At 51.4% G+C, this 19,955-nt stretch overlaps 2 protein-coding genes and 1 long non-coding RNA gene across 13 annotated transcripts in view; 2 read left to right on the top strand and 1 right to left on the bottom strand.

Moving 5' to 3' along the window:
• LOC116588183 (endothelin-converting enzyme 2) overlaps positions 1–19,955 on the top strand; it is a 31,142-nt gene that overhangs the window by 766 nt on the left and 10,421 nt on the right. For 2 of the 11 annotated variants that reach the window (XM_032338963.1, XM_032338956.1), the window contains exons 1-7: positions 17,325–17,520; positions 17,807–17,893; positions 18,241–18,376; positions 18,596–18,811; positions 19,251–19,375; positions 19,479–19,625; positions 19,784–19,849. In XM_032338963.1, coding sequence (XP_032194854.1) covers positions 17,482–17,520; positions 17,807–17,893; positions 18,241–18,376; positions 18,596–18,811; positions 19,251–19,375; positions 19,479–19,625; positions 19,784–19,849 — 816 coding nt within the window. In that variant the 5' untranslated portion in view covers positions 17,325–17,481. Of the gene's footprint in view, positions 1–4,433; positions 4,718–5,457; positions 5,929–16,722; positions 16,758–16,803; positions 17,040–17,324; positions 17,521–17,806; positions 17,894–18,240; positions 18,377–18,595; positions 18,812–19,250; positions 19,376–19,478; positions 19,626–19,783; positions 19,850–19,955 lie in introns of those variants that run through there. The other 9 variants (XM_032339007.1, XM_032339015.1, XM_032339039.1 and 6 more) reach the window with 8 other exon arrangements.
• Positions 6,639–9,005, bottom strand: CAMK2N2 (calcium/calmodulin dependent protein kinase II inhibitor 2). Its single transcript, XM_032339084.1, has 3 exons — positions 8,540–9,005; positions 7,590–7,661; positions 6,639–7,360 (listed from the first exon to the last, which is right to left on the bottom strand). Exons 1-2 carry the CDS (start codon positions 8,706–8,708, stop codon positions 7,591–7,593), a joined length of 240 nt encoding a protein of 79 aa, XP_032194975.1. The 5' UTR covers positions 8,709–9,005; the 3' UTR covers positions 6,639–7,360; position 7,590.
• Positions 9,451–12,975, top strand: LOC116588254. The gene is made up of 3 exons (XR_004284863.1): positions 9,451–10,001; positions 12,134–12,258; positions 12,794–12,975. It is a non-coding gene; the product is annotated as an uncharacterized LOC116588254 (long non-coding RNA).

The following is a 19,955-nucleotide window of genomic DNA, read 5'->3' as shown; positions in this document are numbered from 1 at the left end:
TGTGTCCCAGGTGCAGTGAGGACGAGGATAGCGCCCCCTGAGGTCGGATGGGAGATTGCAGCCAAGACTGGGGGGATTCTCCACAGCGCGGAGGCGTGGGGGGGCAAGTACAAATGCAGGGATGCAAGGTGGGGCTCTGAGAGGTCCAGCAGCGCCCTGGGGTTCTTTCTCTCCCAATGCCAGCCTTGGGGGCTCTAGTGAGGTTTGAGGAATAGGTTTCCTTCCAATTTAGTTTTTAGTTTGGTATTTGTAAAAGCGTGTGTATGTTTAAATGAAATATTTCGTATATATATGAGACATCTATAATACAGCATATGTGGAAAGTATGAATAATAAATCTTATTTGTAGATTTGTATGCCCTATTCAATTTGAGAAATAGAACGTTCCTGGGACTAGAAAGGACGTATAACCCGGTGCTTAAGAACTTGGACCCTGGAGGTAGTTAATTATGTTGGAATCTTTGCTTATGTAACCTTAGCTGTGGAATCATGGGCAAAAGCATAGAATCTTAGCTGTGGAATCAAGGGAAAAAACACCTAAATTTCTGCACCTTTATTTTCTCGGCCTTTAAAAAATAAAAGTACTTATTTATTGTCTTTTTTAAATGATTAAGTATGAAAGCTCTCTAGGACAATGCCTAGCAACATAAAAGGCCTCATGTTTATTCAAGGTTTTCTGCATGGTCCCCCAAACCCCTTCTCCCCAGAGGTGAAAACTCTCTTGAATTGTTTGCTTTAAAACCATTGTATTTATTTATAAATTTACCATAAATCTCCTGTGTTTTTCAAGCTTTGGTGTCCATCAAAATCACCTGGAAAGGCTGTTCCTACCCTGAGAGTCTAGGGATGGTCTAAAATAGGCCTTGGGGGCGCCTGGGTGGCTCAGTGGGTTAAGCCGCTGCCTTTGGCTCAGGTCATGATCTCAGGGTCCTGGGATTGAGTCCCATATCGGGCTCTCTGCTCAGCGGGGAGCCTGCTTCCCTCTCTCTCTCTCTGCCTGCCTCTCTGCCTACTTGTGATCTCTCTCTGTCAAATAAGTATAAAATCTTTAAAAATAAAATAAAATAGACCTTGGGATTCTATAGTTTCAACAGGTCCACAACTGATTCTCATGCTTAGTGATTGGCAGAATAACACTGCCTTAAAATCTGCCAGACCAGGAGGTACCCTTTTCTGGATAGAGGGGAGAAAAGTTTAAAGTTTAAAAAGTTTAAAAGTTTAAAAATGAGAGGAACACTTTCCTGGTAAGATTTCCCAAATCTAAGAACAGGACCTACAACTTGGGAATACCTTATGTTACACTCCATCTAAAGCAAACGTTAAGTTGAGCACTTGGCAGGTTCTAGAGAGTGTGCTGGGCCCCTTCTAACATATGTAGTCCTCATAACAACCCATAGAGGAGAGTGATAATTATTAGAAGACTTACTCTCAGTTAGGAGTTGGTAAACTTTTTCTGAAAATGGCCAGGTAGTAAATATCTTAGGCTTTGCAGCCTATTTAGTTTCCGTCACCATTACTCAGGACTGCTGCTCTACTGGAAAAGCTGCTACAGACAATTCGGAAGTGAATGATACATAGTAGCCATGTAGCAGTAAAACTTTATAAAAACAGGTGGCAGGCTGGATTTGGTGACCTTGCTCTAGGTCATTGTCTCAGGTTGGATTCCCCAGAAGCAAACCCGAAGGTGAAGATTCATGTCCCAGTCATTTATTAGGAAAGTGGTTGCAGGAGAAATTGTTAATAGTGTGAGGGAACAGGGAAAGGGAAAAGGCCAAGCAGGATTGTGATCATAGGCAAAGCCTCCCTGAGGGTGGTTTCAGCCTGAAGTGTCAGAGATGTAAAATGTCAAAAGCAAACACATGCCAAAACCTAGGAGCACTCCAAGGGGATTGAGTCTGAGCACTGACAGGGTCCACTATTGTCATGAGCAAGTAATTGGTGAAGGGTGCTATCCTACTCCAGAGCTTCTGTTTCTCTTGTTGCACAACACAGATGGGCACAGAGAGGCATCTGAACTCTGTTGAGACTGATAAAATGGCCACATTGTGAATGATGTGAATGAAAGCCTAATGGTCATGCTGATGTAGCTAAATACAGAATGTTACTACTGAAGGTGAGTAGACCTCTTGAAAACTGGGAGATAGTGGTTTAAGAGCTCTGGTTCTGGTGTGAGATAGACCTGTATCCAAATTCTGGCTCTATGACTGATTGTGTGACCTTGGGAAAGTTCCTTATCCCCTTTGGGCAGCCTCATTATCCCCCATTGAGAACATGGTAATGGTAATAACAGTATCTTCTATATGGAGCTACCTTGAAGATAAATTGAGATAATTCTTATAAAGTGCTTAGCATAGAACCCAGTGTTAAGTGACTGTTAGCTATCATTGTTATTGAAAATGGGAGTCAGGGAACAGTCTCTCCAGGATTGTCCAGAGAACAGAGTACGCTGCCTGAGGGCTTGTGTGTCTGGTACCTATGGCTGGAAGATCTTCATGGCAGGTGCTTACATATGGCTGTCCCAGCTTTGCCAATATCACCCAACTCTGATTCTCTCTCCTTGTTAGATTCTGTGCTTCTGATCCTAATTTGGTTTCAGTTGTATTCCCTATAGAGAGAGAAGGGACTGACCAGAGAGGATTGACAAACTGCTCAGTCCCTAAGATGGTTATTTTTCCTATAATAAGTTAATGAATTGGTATTTGGCTTACACCTCTGTCTCTTGGTATTGGGATAGCATCCACATAGCTCTGGGCTCTCGTGAGTTCTTGGATGTGGCTCAGTTCTCCAGGGCTCTGCTTCTCTAAAGCTTAACGCAGGAAGGCAGAGGCCTTCCCAGGCCCCTTCTTCGTTGCCAGCCTTCAATTACTGAGAAATCACTGCTTTGTAAGCATGATTGGCTCTGTGGGCAGTCTTTGTTCTCCCTTCATCCTTAGTAAAGTTCTCTTGGAAGCTGCCATTCCTGTACCAAGGGGAAAAAAGGAAGGAAATTTGGGTTTGTCCACCATTGCGCAGAGCTCTGAGGGCCTATGAGGTCGGGTGTGGGATGGTGAGGGGATCGTGGGTCAGAGAACCCACTGGGATTTCATCTTGAACTCACTTAGGGTCTGTTGTAAAGCCACCCTCATTTCTCACCGATGTGGTATATCTCCCCAGGCTTGTTATGGTTCCAGTGTGAAAAATACAAACTGGGTTTCCCCAGGCAAGATAGTACTATCTCTCAGCTGTAGGGTCTGAGGAGGAACACAGGAAGGGGCAGCTGAGGACCAGCCAGCAGCTTTTGGGTGCCCTGTTCAAGTGCCAAGCCCTGCTAGATTAGGGCTATCCTAACAGCTGATCCCATGATCCTCTTAGGAGGCAAATGGGGATTAAAAGCAATCTACTCCCAAGAACTGGGGATCCCCTGTGGGGCCACCAGAACTGTCCTCCAGCTCCATTCCCAGGCTGAGACTGACCACAAGAGATCCAGCATGCCATCTTAGGAAGTCACACCTACCGTGTTGTGGATCCTGTCCTCTAACCTCCACTCCTCTCCCCATACTCTGCCCTCTGGAACTGCTTTCTAGAACTTCCCACCAGAGTGTTAGGGTCCTTCAAGACTCTGATTGGTTGTCAACTTCTGTGAAAGCCTTGGCTGCCCCACCAGAGGTGGGGACAGGAGCCATCCTATGTGTTTTCACAGCCCATCCCTATTGAAACTCATCGCATATGTGGCAATTGCATGAATGTACATCTTTTCTTCCCACCAGAGCATGAGCTCCCTATTCATCTGCAGGACCCAAATGTAGTGCTTAATACATTAAGGAATTAGCCCTACTGTGTGTCCCCATCGAGTTCCCCTACACTTGTTAATTCTGCCCCGGGAAACTGAAGTAGGATAGTAACCCCTAACATGACGTCTTCCCAGGGCTGATATGATCAAAGCTTCTCTGAGAGGTTAGGAATTAGGACAGTACTACTAGTATCCTAATAATAATATGATATGGTCCTAATGATGCCAATAGTATCCCAACTCTGAGTAGGGAGGAACAGGCTCGGAGTTGAGTGACTCACCATGGCTGTCAGAATCTAGATCTTTGAATTCGAAAGTTCAGAGCACCTTCAGCTACTCTCCAGCTCCTTTAGTTTTTAAATTTAGCGTATCACATTCTGCATGTAGGCTAAGTATTGCTATCTCCATTTTTCTGAATAGGAAATTCCAAGTTCCTGGTATGAAAACAACTTGCCCCTAGTCTGCACAGAATGTTAGAGCAGGATATGGGCCCAGGTCTGTATGACTCAAAGGCTTGTGCTTTTTTGTACGTGGTTCTTTTCCTTCCATACAGGAGGGTTTAGTCTGAGAGCAAATCGGCCAAGAGTGGATGGATAATTGGGGCAAGTGAGAACCAAAGCTAACCTAGCCCTTTTGCCACCCATTCTGACCCTTCCCACCCCAGGCTGTGGGAACAGTGCCCTGAGCTACGAGCTGTTCCTTGGAGGCTTCCCTGATGTGACCAGTGTGGACTATTCATCAGTAGTGGTGGCTGCAATGCAGACTCGCTATGCCCATGTGCCCTCGCTGCGCTGGGAGACCATGGATGTGCGGGCCCTGGGCTTCCCCAGTGGCTCCTTCGACGTGGTGCTCGAGAAGGGCACGCTGGATGCCCTGTTAGCTGGAGAACAAGATCCCTGGAATGTGTCTTCTGAGGGTGTCCACACCGTGGACCAGGTGCTAAGTGAGGTGAGGGAGCAACAAGAAAGGAGGGCAGACTGAGAGGTGGGTTTCGGGAGACTGGGGTTTCAGGAGATTGAAAGAACTCAGAGGTTGGAAGGAGGCATAGTTTGGAGCAGGTGGTGGGTCACCTTCAGCATTGCAGTTACCTGAAGGAGGGGGTGGTTAAGCTGAGTCAAGATTATAGGGGGCTGGGGGCACCTGGGTGGCTCAGTAGGTTAAGCCGCTGCCTTCGGCTCGGGTCATGATCTCAGGGTCCTGGGATCGAGCCCCGCATCGGGCTCTCTGCTCAGCAGGGAGCCTGCTTCCCTCTCTCTCTCTCTCTGCCTGCCTCTCTGCCTCCTTGTGATCTCTGTCTGTCAAATAAATAAATAAAATCTTTTAAAAAAAAGAAAAAAGATTATAGGGGGCTGGAGTGGCCAGGGTCACAAGTGCTGACGATTGGCTACTGGGTTGCCATAGGGATGAGGTAGCAGCCAGGTTCCAGGTAGGTAATACAGACCAGAAGAGTGAGTAGTTGACAGGAAAGCAGTGCCCCTGCTCCTGACATCATTCCCATGTCCTGCCTGGGTTGAATATAGCCCTACCTCCATGGAATGACTAGGGCTAGAGAGGAGACTCACTCTTTCCATGGAGAGCCCTGAGCTACGGGATGCAGGGTGGTACCTGCAAGGGTATCTGGGGCCATACTGACCTTTGAGAACCTGGAGATGGACTCCTCACCAGTGACTTCTCTGTCTGACTTGCAGGTGAGCCGGGTGCTGGTCCATGGAGGTCGGTTCATCTCATTGACCTCAGCTGCTCCCCACTTTCGGATGAGACACTATGCCCAAGCACGATATAACTGGTCTCTGAGGCATGCAACCTATGGCAGCGGCTTCCACTTCCATCTTTACATCATGCAGAAGGGCAGAGAGCTCACTGTGGCCCAGCTGGCCATTGGGACCCAGATCCTCTCACCCTCTAGACCTTCCATCACACCCTGCTTCCTCCAGGACTCAGATCACGAGGACTTCCTCCATGCCATTCAGCTGTGAGACCAGAGGCATGGTCCTCTGGCCTTCCCTGCCTTTCTGCTTTGGGCTCTTCAAGTACTTGGAATTCCTGACTCAGGGCTTAGGGTTTGATTCAAGGTGCTCTCAATCCCAGAGGCCTCATGCCTAAGATAGAGCTGATGGGAGCAACCCCACATGAAACAATACAGCCCCGGTCAAACTAGATCCCAGATCCCAGGTTTCTGGTTTCCTTCTTGGGTTCCTCACATTTTTCCTGGATTCCCCAACTTCCTCCATTACCATAGTGAACCACCAGTGATTCATCCCCTAGGGCAAAGCTCAGCACATCCCCTCCATATGCCAGCCAGACTCTGAGACCTGCATCCCTGGGGCCTATTATTGACCCCCATTCAGCCTGGATTTATCCAACAGAGGGTGCAGACTTTGAATCAAGATTGTTTTATGCTTCTGGGCGCCTGGGTGGCTCAGTGGGTTAAGCCTCTGCCTTCGGCTCAGGTCATGATCTCAGAGTTCTGGGATCGAGTCCCGCATCGGGCTCTCTGCTCGGCAGGGAGCCTGCTTCCTCCTTCTCTCTCTCTCTCTGTGCCTACTTGTCATCTCTCTCTGTTAAATAAATAAAATCTTAAAAAAAAAAAAATCTCAAAAAAAAAAAAAAAAAAAAGATTGTTTTATGCTTCTGATCCCAGCTTCAGCTCCAACTCTGGTCTCCTATCCTGCTTAGATTGTTTATTTACCCCAGGAAGCTACATTGTAATGAACTTCTCAGGCCAGACTGGCCTGCTTGTTTCCTTGGCAACCCTTCCCTGCCAGCAACCCGCACCTGAGACTCCCAAGTACCTGCCCCCCTCCCCAAACGGGATTGGAGCCATCTTGGCCTGGGTCCTGAGCAGACCAAAACAGTGGTCACACACACACACAGGGAGGTCTGTGTTTATTCACACACTCCTGGTACAGTGAGGATGGAGAACATTTACAAAGGACACCCCTGGGTTGAAAACATCTCCAGGGCCACAGGTGTCATCCAAAGGTGCACAGCAGTCCTCACTTTGGTTCCCAGGGGCAGGATGCAGGGGTCCAAGGTAAAATCAGACCTGGGACCTTGGAAGGTGATACCTTGAGAGGAGGGGTCTGCCAGAGAGTGAGCAGACTGGCCATGTGGTTGGTTACCATGTTGGGGGCTTGTTCCATCTCAGACTCAACACCCATCCTATCTGCCAGGCGCAGAAGAGCGTGGCCGAGACTGGGGGTGGGGTGGGGGGGGCACGAACCATGAGGGGAGCCAGTAAACAAAGAGTCGGATATAAAAATACAAATGTGCTGAGGAAGTCCCTTAGAAAGAGGCTGAGGCTGGGGTAACGCCAGACAGGGTGGGAGTCAGGGAGCGGCCTGGAGGGCTGGGCTCAGGTAGGTGGGAAGCTCATGCAAATACGCAGCCAAACATCCCTGGCTGCGCGCGCGGTTCGACACCGGCCGGCAGCCGGCTCTGCGGACCAGACCGGCCGGAGAGGGGCGGGGCAGGGGAGCCGTGCGGGAGGGGGCGGGTCGGGGGCTGAGGGCCGCGGGTCTCTGTGTCCGTTCCGGTGTGCGGGGTGGGGCTGCGGCCCGAGGTTCTAAAGTGCATGAGCGCGGCGGCGGGCTCCGGGCCGGTCCGCGCCGCCGCCGCCGCCGCCGCCGTGGTGCTGAAGCGGACAGCTCCGGAGTGCCGGGCGGCGGCGGCAGCGACTCCAACCCGAAGGCGGCGCGGCCCTGCAGCCCCCGCCGGCGGGCGCCTGGGCCGGGGCGGGGGGCGCCGGCAGCCGCATAGCCGGCCCGCGCTCCTGGCCGCTGCGGGGCTGGGCCCGGAGCCCGCCGCCCGAGCCGGCGCGTCTACACTCCGGACGGCGGCTTCTCCCCCATCCCCTTCAGCACGTCGTCTATCCGGTCATCCTCGATCACCACTGCGCAGGGAGAAAGCGCGTCAGCCGCGCGGCCTCAGGGGGCGGCGGCGGCGAGAATGGGCCCCGCGTCCTCGCGCCCCGAACAGCTATTTCCCGTGGCCCAGTGACGCCCCTCGTATGCCCGTGCCACAGTGCCTTCCCCATCCGAATTCTCTTGCCGACTGGACCCTCCGCGGAGCCCAGTTCCCACAGGCCCTCCTCCCCTCCCAATGGAGGAACGCCCCCTGTTCCAACCGGCAGTTCAATCTCCCAGTCCAAACCCTCCCGCCGCCAGAGCTCTCCTCCATCCGAGCTGATCACCCTTTTGCTCGTGGGAATCCCCTCTTCGACAGACCCCCTTCTCAAACAGAATCTTCACCTAGTCCAACCCTCTTCCGAACCCTCTCGCCTCTTGAACCCCTCTTCCGATGCTGGCACCAACAGAGCCCCCTCCCCATGCAAACAACGAGGACAACCGAATCCCCGGACCTCCCCCGCCCCCCGTCCTCTCTCCAGTCGGACGTCCCTTCCCACCCGAAGGTTCTTCCGAAGCATCCAACGACTTAGCCTTTGGTCCTGAAGAAGCAGCCGGTCGCCCCACGTTCCCACTTCAGGCAGCCCCAAATGCCCCGGCCGGCCCCTCCCCCTTGCCCGGGTGTCAGGGCTCTACTTCCAGAGGTGGCGAGCATTGAATCCGGGGCACTGCGTTCCCGGGAGAGGGGAAGAGAGGGACACAAGACTGCAGCGGGGACACCCCCCCCCCGAAACCCCGGCCGGCGAGCGGCTGGCTGCGCTGGTCTGCGGCAAGAGCTGCGGGCGCTTGGCGGGGAACCGCAGCCGGGGGGCGCCCGGCGAAGGGTTTCTGGGTCAAGCGGCGACTCCGGGCCCCGGCCGCATACCTCTCTTGGCTCGGCCGATCTGGCCCAGCTTGGGGGGTCGCTTGGCTTGGTTGCCCGCGAAGAAGGAGTTGGTGTCCTGCAGGCGGCAGCTGAAGGAGAGGTCGGAGCCCTCGGGGTCGGCGGCGAAGCGGCCCATCTTGTCCTCACTGTAGGGCAGGATCTCGGACATGGCGGGCGCGGGGTGGGCGCGGGACTGCGGCGGGGCGCGGGCGGCGGGCTAGCTGCCGGACCGGCCCTAGCTCAGCAGGGGAGCCGGCGGAAGGATGAAGTCATGCAGCATCCGGGGCTGCGGAGCCAAGCGGGGCCTCCTCCCCCGCGCCTCCGCCTCCCGGGCCGCTGGGCAGGCGGCGGCGGCGGCGGCGGAGGTGGTGACGGGGACCGGGCGGGGGCGGTGCGCGGGGGGCGGGGGTGGCGGCGGCGGCAAGAGCGGAATGACGATGAGCACCCGACTGCCGCAGAGCGCGGCAGGCGGGGCGCGGTGGAGGTGGGGCGGGCACCGGCCGAGGGAGAGAGGCGGGGCGGGCGGGGAGGCGGACCGGAGAGCGCCCAGCACTCAACCGAGGGCTGCGAGTGTTAGTGGGAGGGTCCTGCACGAGGCGGGAGTGGCGGCTGGACGATTTGTACCGGCCAACAAGTGCAGAATCTGGCCGGGAGAGGCGCGACTGGGGAGTGGGGGGCGGGAGGGAGACCGGCACCCAAAGGGCGGGAGGAGGGTCTGGCAAGGAGGCTCCTAGAGGCGAGGAAGGGGGACTGGGAATTGGGAGGCGGGGCCAGAAGCGAGGAGTCTGGACACATTCGAAAGGGGGGACTCCGGAAACACGCTGGGGGGGGGGAGGTCCCACACCGGTTAGGTGAGATGGACTGTGCGAAACCCGCGGACGCGGGAATAGCTCGGGCCGGTGGGTGGTGTCACCGCGGTTGGCGCGTTTGTGTCGGATTGGTCTTTGGGTCCTAAACTGTTTCTCTAGAGCTTTTCTTTGACTCCCCGTCTGTGTCTGTGTCTGCCTATCTATGTATCAGTCTATCTCTCTGTGTCTGTATCTGTTTCTGCGCCCCGGATCTCTTTGTGTCACAATCTCTGTCTACTTCTGTTTCTTAGAAGTGTCTCTGCCTTTCTGTATGTCTCCATGCTTGGCTCCCGTACCTACGTGCCACCTTTACCATCTCCTGAGTCTGTGTATTTCGGTCTCTCCTAGGAAGAATCTCGGTAACTGGGCCGACGCTCGCGCACCAGGTTAGACCCCCACCCCCGCTGCTGGCTTCGAAACTCTAGCTCAAAGCGCCTCGCGTGCCCCGCAGTTCTCCTGGCCCTGGAGGTTCGGGTTGCGCGCGCTCTGTAGAAGGCATGAATGGCGGCGTCGCGGGGGGCGCCCTGGCTGCAGGTGACGCGGGGAAGCCCGGAGCGCCTGAGGACGCGGCGCGCGCCCGTGGGTATCCGGAGGCAGAAGAAGAGGGACAGAGGGTACGCCAGCCAGCGTTGCGGGGGATCACGTGACAGTTCCCGCTGTACAGAAGGGAAAGCATTCTCTCCTCTGCCGTACCCCCAGCCGGCCGTCAGCAACAGCGTCACCTGCTTGCTAGCACGCAGGGGCTCTGGCGCAATCACTGGCCTTGGAAGGTGGGGGGAGGTCCCACACTTGGCGTAGCTGACGACAGCGATAATTAGGGTAATAAGCCTCCCGTACATCCAGTACATACCCGAGGCTGAGGGATTCTCCACTGTCACTGAAGCGCTTTACCTCCTTTCCTTCAAATCACACAGTTAGTAAAGCTGCCTGGTGTTGGGTTTCCTTCTTCCAAATCCTCATCAAATGTTAGTCCCAGGGATACAGAGGCTAATGCCATGGTGGCTGCCCTCAGGAATCAGGATTGGCAACGGGAGTAGTGCCAGAGAATACACATCTGTGCAGGATTCACTCAAGGCCCTAGACCTAGAGGCCTAGGCCTATCAGGTCCTCCTCCGCTGCATCCTGCTCTCCGGGATAAGGGCCAAAGCTGGAGGCCCAGCTGGAATGAAAGGAGCCCTGAGATCGGGAAGGACAAGAGATGCTGGAGCTCAGGGTCATTAGGAGAGAGTCCAGAAAATTCTACCCCCACTGGAGGTTGTCTAGAAATGGGTTCTAATCCTGGCTCTGCCACTTTCTGTGGGACCTTGAACTGAAGGTCCCATAATTATAGTTTTTAAAACTACATTCATTTTGGGGTAACTGGCTGGCTCAGTCAGTAGAGTGTGCCACTCATGATCTCGGGGTTATAGGTTCAAGCCCCACTTTGAGTGTAGAGATTACTTAAAAATAAAATCTTTAAAAAATTCATTCCATTATACTTGTAATATTTTAGGAAAATACAGAAAATTACATGAAACCTTTCATAGATATCCCTCCAAGTTTTCCTCATCTGTTTGCATAATATGCATACCTCTCTGAGTCTCTGTGTTCTGGTCTGAAGCACTGGAGATGACAGAACCTACATTAAGGACAGTTTTGTAGATGAAATTATCATCCTGACATGAAGTGGATTGTCTCAGGAGGTAATGAACTGTGCCTCACCAGAAAGTGCTAAAGGGACCATGAGAGTTCTTGCCAAGGATGAGATGAGAGCACTGGGGAATTGAAATTATTCTCTTGTCTACTCCCAGCGTGAAAAGTTTGGAAAAATAACTGTTGAACTTGGAATTCATTTGGTTAGCTCCGTCTTAAATAATCTTATTCCTGTCCCTGATGTGTGTGATAGATCATGATTAAAGCAAAAGACCTAAGTACAAATTTGTGAAGATACAGAATGACCTAAGTTATAGCTATGTTGTAAAAATGCAGGGTGTGTTTGTGTGTGTGTTAAACTTTGATCCTCTACTTAATATTCTGAAGTTCTACATCCCTGTCCATGAGGTGAAAATTCATTTTCACAACTGAAATCAAATTAAGTTTGTTTGAACTTTTGTGACAGTACATTGAATTTCTCAACTGAAAGTCTCTCAAAACCTAGTGGACTTGATCTATATGTTCTAAACAGAATACTAAGCTTTTTGACACCTGAGTAATAGTGGCACTTTTATTCAGTTGGAAACTTTAAGCCTGTGTATCAGGTTGAATAACCACCCCCTCCAATTTACATCCACCTGAAACCTCAGAATGTAAACTTATTTGGAAATAGGGTCTTCGCAAGTATAATTAGTTAAATTAAAATGAAGTCATACTGTATTGGAGTGGGTCCTAAATCCAGTCACTGATGTTTTTATAGGAGGACTGATGCACACATACACACAGGGAAGAAGGCTATATGAGGAAGGAGAGATAGGAGTTCCTACAAGCCAAGGAACACCAAGGATTGCTCGGAACCATGAGAAGCTGGAAGAGGCAAGGAAGGATTCTTCCTTAGAGCCTTCCCAGGGGGAATGGTCCTACCGATACTTTGATTTTGTACTTTTCACCTCTAGAACTGTGAGAAAATAAGTTTCTGTTGTTTTAAGACACTCCATTTGTGGTATTTTGTTACAGCAAACCTAGGAAATAAATGTAACCTGTTACAAATATGTTAGGGTCATCTTTTGACACCTGTGGTGACTATATTTCTCTTTCCTTAAACTCTTTCTAGGAGCTCTTTGCTCTCACCCTGTTGAAGGAAGTCCATACCAGGAGGTATTTCTGGGACTCATTCTATTTAGCAGAGGCTGATAAATCACAAAAAAGGAATAAGGCAGATCTGTGTGGATTGACAGGGTAAGATCTCCAAAGCCTGCCAAAGTATCACCAAATAATGACTGTGGAGTGGATTTCATATATAGAGAAAAAAATATATACACACACTTAGGCATACACACCTACACACTGTGTGTTTAGGTATGTAAATGTATATAAAAGAAAGATCTGGAAGGATACATACTAAACTGCTAATAATCGTTTTCTCTAAGGGTGGTCCTCGGATCCTGGCAGGTGAAATTTCATCTTTTTATTCTATATATTTATGGAATATATTGCTTTTTTAAAAAAGATTTTATTTATTTATTTGACAGAGAGAGAGAGATCACAAGTAGGCAGAGAGGCAGGTGTGGTGGGGCGGGAGTGGGAAGCAGTCTCCCCACTGAGCAGAGAGCCTGATGCGGGGCTCCATCTCAGGATTCTGAGATCACCCACTGAGCCACCCAGGTGCCCTGAACATATTGTTTTTGCAATGAAAAGTTTTTGATGATTTTTTAAAGTTTCAAAACCAAGGATATAGTCCATTTACCAAACATCGCACTCTGGTCCCACCCAGACAAACCACTTGACTCAGAAGAAATAGTACTCATTAAGAGCATGGAGTTTAGAATCAAATCAAGGATCTGCCTTCTGCCTGATGTGTGACGTCGGGTGTGTTGGTAAGTTCCCCTATCTCTTAGGTTCCTCATCTGTAAAACAGGGACAATGATACTGCTATACTATATCTTATTGGGTCAGTGTGAGGATTAAGTAAATTAACATATGTAAAGTGCTTAGGTAAGTGCAAGACAATAGAATTGTCAGCTGTGTAGGAGAGCCTAAGGAGAGCCCAAGGAAGAAATGAAGAGTAGTCTCATCATTAGATATGCTAACATTTTCTTGCTGTCCTTCCAATCTCTTTTTAAAAATCTGTGCTTTTATACTTTTTTTGCTTAACAAAAGTGAGATTTTGTAACCCTTTTACTCCCCATTTAATTCTTAAAAAAAAAAGATTATTTATTTATTTATTTGACAGAGAGAAAGAGAGAGAGAGAGAGATCACAAGTAGGCAGAGAGGCAGGCAGGGAGGTGGGGGGAAGCAGGCTTCCCGCCAAGCAGAAAGCCTGATGCGGGGCTTGATCCCAGGACCATGGGATCACGACCTGAGCCAAAGGCAGAGGCTTCAACCCACTGAGCCACCCAGGCGCACCCCCCCCCATTTAATTCTAGATGGAGAACATTTCCCCAGAGTATTAATCCTTCCTTTCATTCTTTGTAAATGTTACATTGTTATGCCATTGTATGCATGTTTGATTTATTCAACAAGACCTCTACTCTTTTATTTTTTCAGTCCTCTACTCTTTTTGTTTGTTTGTTTGTTTGTTTGTTCAAAGACTTATTTATTTATTTGAGAGAGAGAGCTGGCAGAGGAGCAAAGGGAGAGAATCCTCAAGCAAACTCCCCGCTGAGTGCGGAGCCTGAAGTGGGGGCCTGAAGTGGAACTCCATCCCAGAACACTGAGATCATGACCTGAGCTGAAATCAAGAGTCAGTCTCTAAATCGATTGAGGCACCTAGGCACCCCTGTTTGTTTTTGTTGTTATTACAGACCGTGCTGTGATGAATAAATGTTGTAGGGAAAAAATGGTCCCAGTATTTTGTAGCTCCTCCAATCAAGGAGTAAATTCTATTTCTTCCTCCCTGAATCTGGGCTTGACCATATGACTTATTTTGCTCAATAGGGACATTAGCATATGTGGGGCAGGCAGAGGCTTGAAAACTGTTTGTGTACTGGGGTTGGCCTGCTTTTTTTTTCTGGGCATCCTGAGACCATGATATGAAGGAGCCCGGGCTAGGCTACTGAAGAAGGATACACCACATAGAGCCAGGGCCCCCTCATCCCGACTGAAGCCCAAACATGGCAGTGAGGCCATTCAGCTACACCATCCAATTCTTGCTGAGCTGACATGGAACTGAAGAACCATCCAATCAACCTGCAGTACATAAGAAATGATACATGTTTGCTATTTTAAGCCACAAAGTTTGGGGAGTTTTGTTCTGCAGCAAAAGCTAACTAATACAAACATCCTATAGATAATGCTTAGTTCCTGGAATCATTTCCCAGAATCAGACTTTCTGATTCAGAGTATATACACTTACAACCTTTTAAAAAAGATTTTATTTATTTATTTGAGGGAGAGAGGGATAGATTAAGAGAACAAATTGGGGGAGGGGCAGAGGGAGAAGCAGACTCCTTGCAGAACAGGAAGCCTGACGTGGGACTTGATACTGGACTTTGGGATCATGACTTGAGCCAAAGGCAAATACTTAACTAACTGAGCCACTCAGGCGCCCACACTTATACCTTTTGATTCATATTGCCAAAAAAGTTATATCAATTTTTAAGCCACCAGCAGTGTAGACAGTGCTCATATTTCCCATCTTTGTCAACACTGGACATTAATGTGTTTTGTTATCTTCATGTCTACTTTGTCCTTGTAAGTTCAGCATATAGACCATTGTCAATTCACAATCAGTTTAGGTGGGGGGGGGCAAAAGAAAGATCATTTTAGGAAGAGGAAAAGAAGAGCAGAAAAGATAGAAAAAAAATAGAATGAGAGAGAGGAAAAGAGACAAAGATGATAAACACAGAGGAAAGAAAATAAAATTATAGAATAGAGCAACCTCTAATCCTCTCATGCTAGGATATTTAACATGTAATCAGAAATAGTTATGAGTCTAATACATGATTTGAATCAGGAAAGAGACATGGAAAGGAAATGTGCATTTAGCTTAAGTCCAGTGAAACTGAGAACACTGTAAAGCTAGGTACCAGGCTCTCTCCTAAGTGGCTGCATGTAATTGTCACAGCAACTCTCTGAGACACTGATGACTATTCCCATTTTACAGATGAAGAAAATTAAGGGTCTGAGCTTTCAAGTAACTTGATAAATATCATACAGCTGGTCAAGAATTGAGCCCAGATTTGCGTCCAGGTCTGTCTAGCTTTGAAAACTGATGTGTTCCCCATGACCCTTGCAGAGAAAATGTGATGGAAGACTGGCAACTAATGTTGGGAGGAAGTGTGTCCTCCTTTTGATTCCTGCTGCCAAAGTGCTCTCCAGAAAGCAGCCAGACTGCCTGGGTTGGAATCCCAGCTCTGCTACTTACTAGCCATGTGACTCTTAGCCTCTCCATGCCTCAGTTTCCTCATCCATAAAATGGCTTCATAATTGCCATGACGGTAGATGAGCACCCGGATGTAAAGTCCTTACAGCAGTCGCTGGCATGTGCTTAAGGGCTATGTGTCATTTCCATCATGGCAGGGAAGCCATGGGACTATTTCTAATGAGTCTGTTGCCAGGAAGTTCTTATGTAGTAGCTTTGGTTACACTACCCTGGCCATGCCATGGTGGGATTTCCCACCCGCCAAGACTGTCCCCACTGCCGTGGTCCCCTTCATCTAGCCTTGGGGGTGATAAAGGAAAGAGGTGAGAGCTGCGATGCCACACTGCCATCAGAGTGAACATGAACAACTCCAAAAACCTGTCCCAAGTGGCGATCCCAAGGCCTTGCTGCTACAGACCCCAGTATGGCTGAATGTGAAAGCCTCTTGCTCAGAGAACACCTAATGAACCTACTACCTGGAGGAAATATAACAGCCTTACGATTGTCCTTTCTTTCCAATAACACAAAAATAGCAGCTTACACATTGAGTGAGTGTCCTCTGTGTGCCAGACACCGTGCTTTGACATGGGGACTACTTTTATTTCAATTTTTCAAGTGAAGACATTGAGTCAGAATCCAAAATCTTTCAGCCTACCTATAATACTGTACTGTCTCCTGTTTGAGAACATGCAATTGGCGGTGTGTGTATGTGTGTGTCTGTGTGTCTGTGTGTGTGTAAGTGCCAAAGAAAGCAATCCAACATTCTCAGCCTGATCAATTCATCATCCATCCTTTCTCAGCCACAAGAACAGCCCATGTCAGAACCTCATGCAGCAAGCTGAGGATGGAGGTGAGTGTTGAGAAATGGATTATGGATTTGCCAACATCCTGAGCCTTCTCAGGTCAAATTAATGTACTCTGTTGGGGGAAGAGGGAGGGAGGAGAGGAGGGAGGAGGCACTTAAAAAAAAAAAACTGGCCAAAAACCCCCCACAAAAAATCAAAAACCAAAAAACACACCCCACTAGGCACTCTTCAGTGCAGCAGACGGCAATAGCACCAGGACTGATTAAGGAGTGACAATATGGAAGGCAGATGGCACATGCATAGATACCACACTATTGCCTTTCAGTTAAATATTGCTCGGTTTTTTTTTTCTTGTAAACCTCCCAAATAAAATGGTTTGCTTTCCTCAAGTTAGAAGTGTTAGCACGTCTTTTCTTTAAATATCTGAGCATAGCTGCTTTTTTCCCTGCCAATTTGTCACCATCTGTAACCCTCCCTTTGTGAGATGATCTGATGACAACGATTATCGTGGGGAGTGAAAGTGCAGTCTCAAAGCAACAGGGAAGAGTGGAGTCAGAGTGTGGGTGAGGTGAGGTGTGTGTGCTGTGTGTGTAGTCTGTGTGTTGGCTCTGGGGGCCTTGTAGAGGTATAGAGGGTGAGTGTGCGGCATGTACTCTGTGCGTGTGGACCCTGTGTTGGGCTGAGTGCCTGCCTGCGTCCTTTGGGTCTGTGTGCTCTCTGGGTAGATGCCGTGTGGAGACCCCGTATGTGGGTCAACCCCCGAGTCCTGCTCTGTGTGAGTGCCGGCTGAAGAGGGGCTGTGTGGACTGCCGGGGGCAGATGCTCCTTTCGAAAGCATCATTTCCTAAAGGTGTTCAAGGGTGATGGGGAGGCCTGCAATGTGGGGACTGGGGGCCAAAAAATATCACCAGCGTGCGGGCCTGGGGGCAAAGGCATGGAAATGATGGGTGGCTTGCAAGAGGGTGTTGCTGGGAGGGGTCAGGCTGATTCTGAAGAGGAGCGGGGTCCCGGCGTCGCCGGAGGGCGGCCTCGGGCACCGGAGTGACGCCCGGGCGCAGGGCGGGTGGCGGGCAGCGGCGGGCGCGCTCCTCCCCCCACGTTACCCCCCATCCCCGGGCGCGGCGCCGCGGCGGGAGGGGGCTCGGCAGGCGGGGGCGGCGGCGGCGGAGCGAGGGGCTGCGACAGCGGCCGTGATGGCGCGCGGTGGCGGGACCGGGCCGGGGGTCGAGGCCGCGGCCTGGGCGAGGGCCAGCTGCCGGGAACCCTAAGGTGCCGCCGGCCCCTACTCCACCATGAATGTCGCGCTGCGCGAGCTAGGCGGCGGCGGCAACGTAAGTGCGGGCCTCAGGCTCCGGGGACAGCACTGGGGCGGGGTGTAGGGGGAGTTGAGGCCGAGGGTGCAGGAGGAGTCGGCAGGGGCTCGGGCTGGCGGAGAAGGGGCTGCGCGCCGGAGGGGGCGCGGGTCGGAGGGGCCCCAGGCCGGAGAGTCCAGCAGGAGAGAGGGGATCCTCCCTGCGGACAGGAGGGGGCCAGGCCAGGCCAGGGACACGGGGGCAGGGCCGTGGGCAAAGGGCCCTCTCTGCCTGACCTCGGTTGGCGCCCCCGACTGTCTGGCAGATGATGGAGTACAAACGGACCACGCTGCGGGAGGAAGACGCACCTGAGACCCCCGTAGAGGGCGGGGCCTCCCCGGACGCTGTGGAGGTGGGCAAGGGGGTTCCCCCTTTCTCACCAGGCCCCAGCCCTGACTTGACGCCTGGCAGACCCAGAACTTTGGGCTGCCCTGGAGGGTCACCTGCCCCCGCTCAGCTTCATCTCTGGCCTCTGCGCTAGAACTATGGTGAGGCGATTGTATGCCATGACTTTGCACAAAGCGGGCTCCCGACTCAGCTCAGACTGCCTCATTGCCCCTGTGCCCAAAGTCAAGCCCTGTAACGTCTTTGCTCCATGGCTCTGGAAACTGCCTGTGTCTTCGCCCTTTGGGAGGCCTTCTGTGATCTTGGATCCCCACTGGCAGCTTGCTAGCTTCACTGTCACTCTGTGTTCCCCAGGTGGGATTCCGGAAGAGGACAAGAGACTTCTTGGGTTCCCACACCCAGTTGGAGTTGGTCTTAGCATCTGTCTCCCTACTGCTTGCTGCACTGCTGCTGGGCTGCTTAGTGGCCCTGGGGGTCCAGTACCACAGAGGTAGGTGGGCCCACACCTGTCACCAGCCCTCCTAGCTATGGGGGCTCTGGGGATTCAAGGGCCGCTAAGGTTTATTGTGGTCAGGCCAGTCTTCCCCTAGCTTTTCTCTCTCCTCTCAACCCTCTTGTTGTCATGACCCTTCCCAAAGCATTTGCCTTTCCTAGGCTCACTGACAGTTACCTACTCCTGCACCCCCACCCACCATGTCCCCTGCCACAGACCCATCCCACAGCACTTGCCTCACAGAGGCCTGCATTCGAGTGGCTGGAAAAATCCTGGAGTCCCTGGACCGTGGGGTAAGTCCGTGTGAGGACTTTTACCAGTTTTCCTGTGGAGGCTGGATTCAGAGAAATCCTCTGCCTGATGGGCGTTCTCGCTGGAACACCTTCAACAGCCTCTGGGACCAGAACCAGGCCATCCTGAAGCACCTGCTGGGTGAGTGGGGCTGTCCGGGAGGCACTGTGCCAAGTAAAGCTCATACCTGGAACAGGGCTTTGCATTTAGGTACTCAGTACATGTCTGGGACTGAACGAGTAAGTGGACAACTGCAAACTCTGCTGGGGTGGGGAATGCGGACAGCGGGGGGACCCTGAGAGGTGGGAATGGATTTGTGGGGACAGACCTCTGAGTAGGTCCTCTGAATTCTGTTTAGACCACAGTTGAGGTGGGGTGGCACCAGGGATTGCCTGGAGATCTCTGAGGGTTTCCATGGGCAGGGGAGAGGAAGTCACGCTTTGCTGTTTCAGACAGTTTTCCTGGCTCTACATTAGGAGGACTGCCCCGTCACAAGGCGAGGAGAGGGACCAAGCAAGGGCCCAGGACTCCTGTCAGCGGTTGGCATAGTTGCTGACTGGACCTGTGTTCTCCCCTGCAGAAAACACCACGTTCAACTCCAGCAGCGAAGCTGAGCGGAAGACACAGCGTTTCTACCTCTCCTGCCTGCAGGTGGAGCGCATTGAAGACCTGGGAGCCCAGCCACTTCGAGACCTCATTGACAAGGTAGGACCCCTGAGGGAGGCCAGGATAGGGTTTGGGAGAGGATGTGGCCCCAGAAAGCTTTGGGGGCCCCTGTGCCATAGTTTCCACTGTGGTCTCTACTCAGATCGGTGGTTGGAACATTACCGGGCCCTGGGACCAGGACAACTTCATGGAAGTGCTGAAGGCAGTAGCAGGGACCTACAGGGCCACCCCTTTCTTCACGGTGTATGTCAGTGCTGACTCCAAGAGTTCCAACAGCAATGTTATCCAGGTACCAGTCTGGAGATGGGTTGGGAGGGACTCACAGACCATTTGCTGAGCCCAGACTCTCCTCCCTGTGACACAGGCAGGCTGGGGTGGCTCCATCCCCTGGACAAAAGTCCAGGTGTGTGTTGGGGGGAGGCTCACTCTCTTGACTTGCTGTTGCAGGTGGACCAATCTGGGCTCTTTCTCCCCTCTCGAGATTACTACCTAAACAGGACCGCCAATGAGAAAGTAAGGAGCATCCTCAGAACACCCACCCCTCTGTTGAGCTGGGCTGATGCTTGTTTACTTTTCCCTTTGTCCAGGGTCATAGCGGGGAAGGTGAGCCTGTCCTGTC

The sequence above is a fragment of the Mustela erminea genome, chromosome 1 (assembly GCF_009829155.1).
Source record: "Mustela erminea isolate mMusErm1 chromosome 1, mMusErm1.Pri, whole genome shotgun sequence".
In the NCBI taxonomy this organism is placed as follows: domain Eukaryota; kingdom Metazoa; phylum Chordata; class Mammalia; order Carnivora; family Mustelidae; genus Mustela; species Mustela erminea.
The sequence above is the reverse complement of the archived record's forward strand: the minus strand, read 5'-3'. Positions and strand labels throughout refer to the sequence as shown.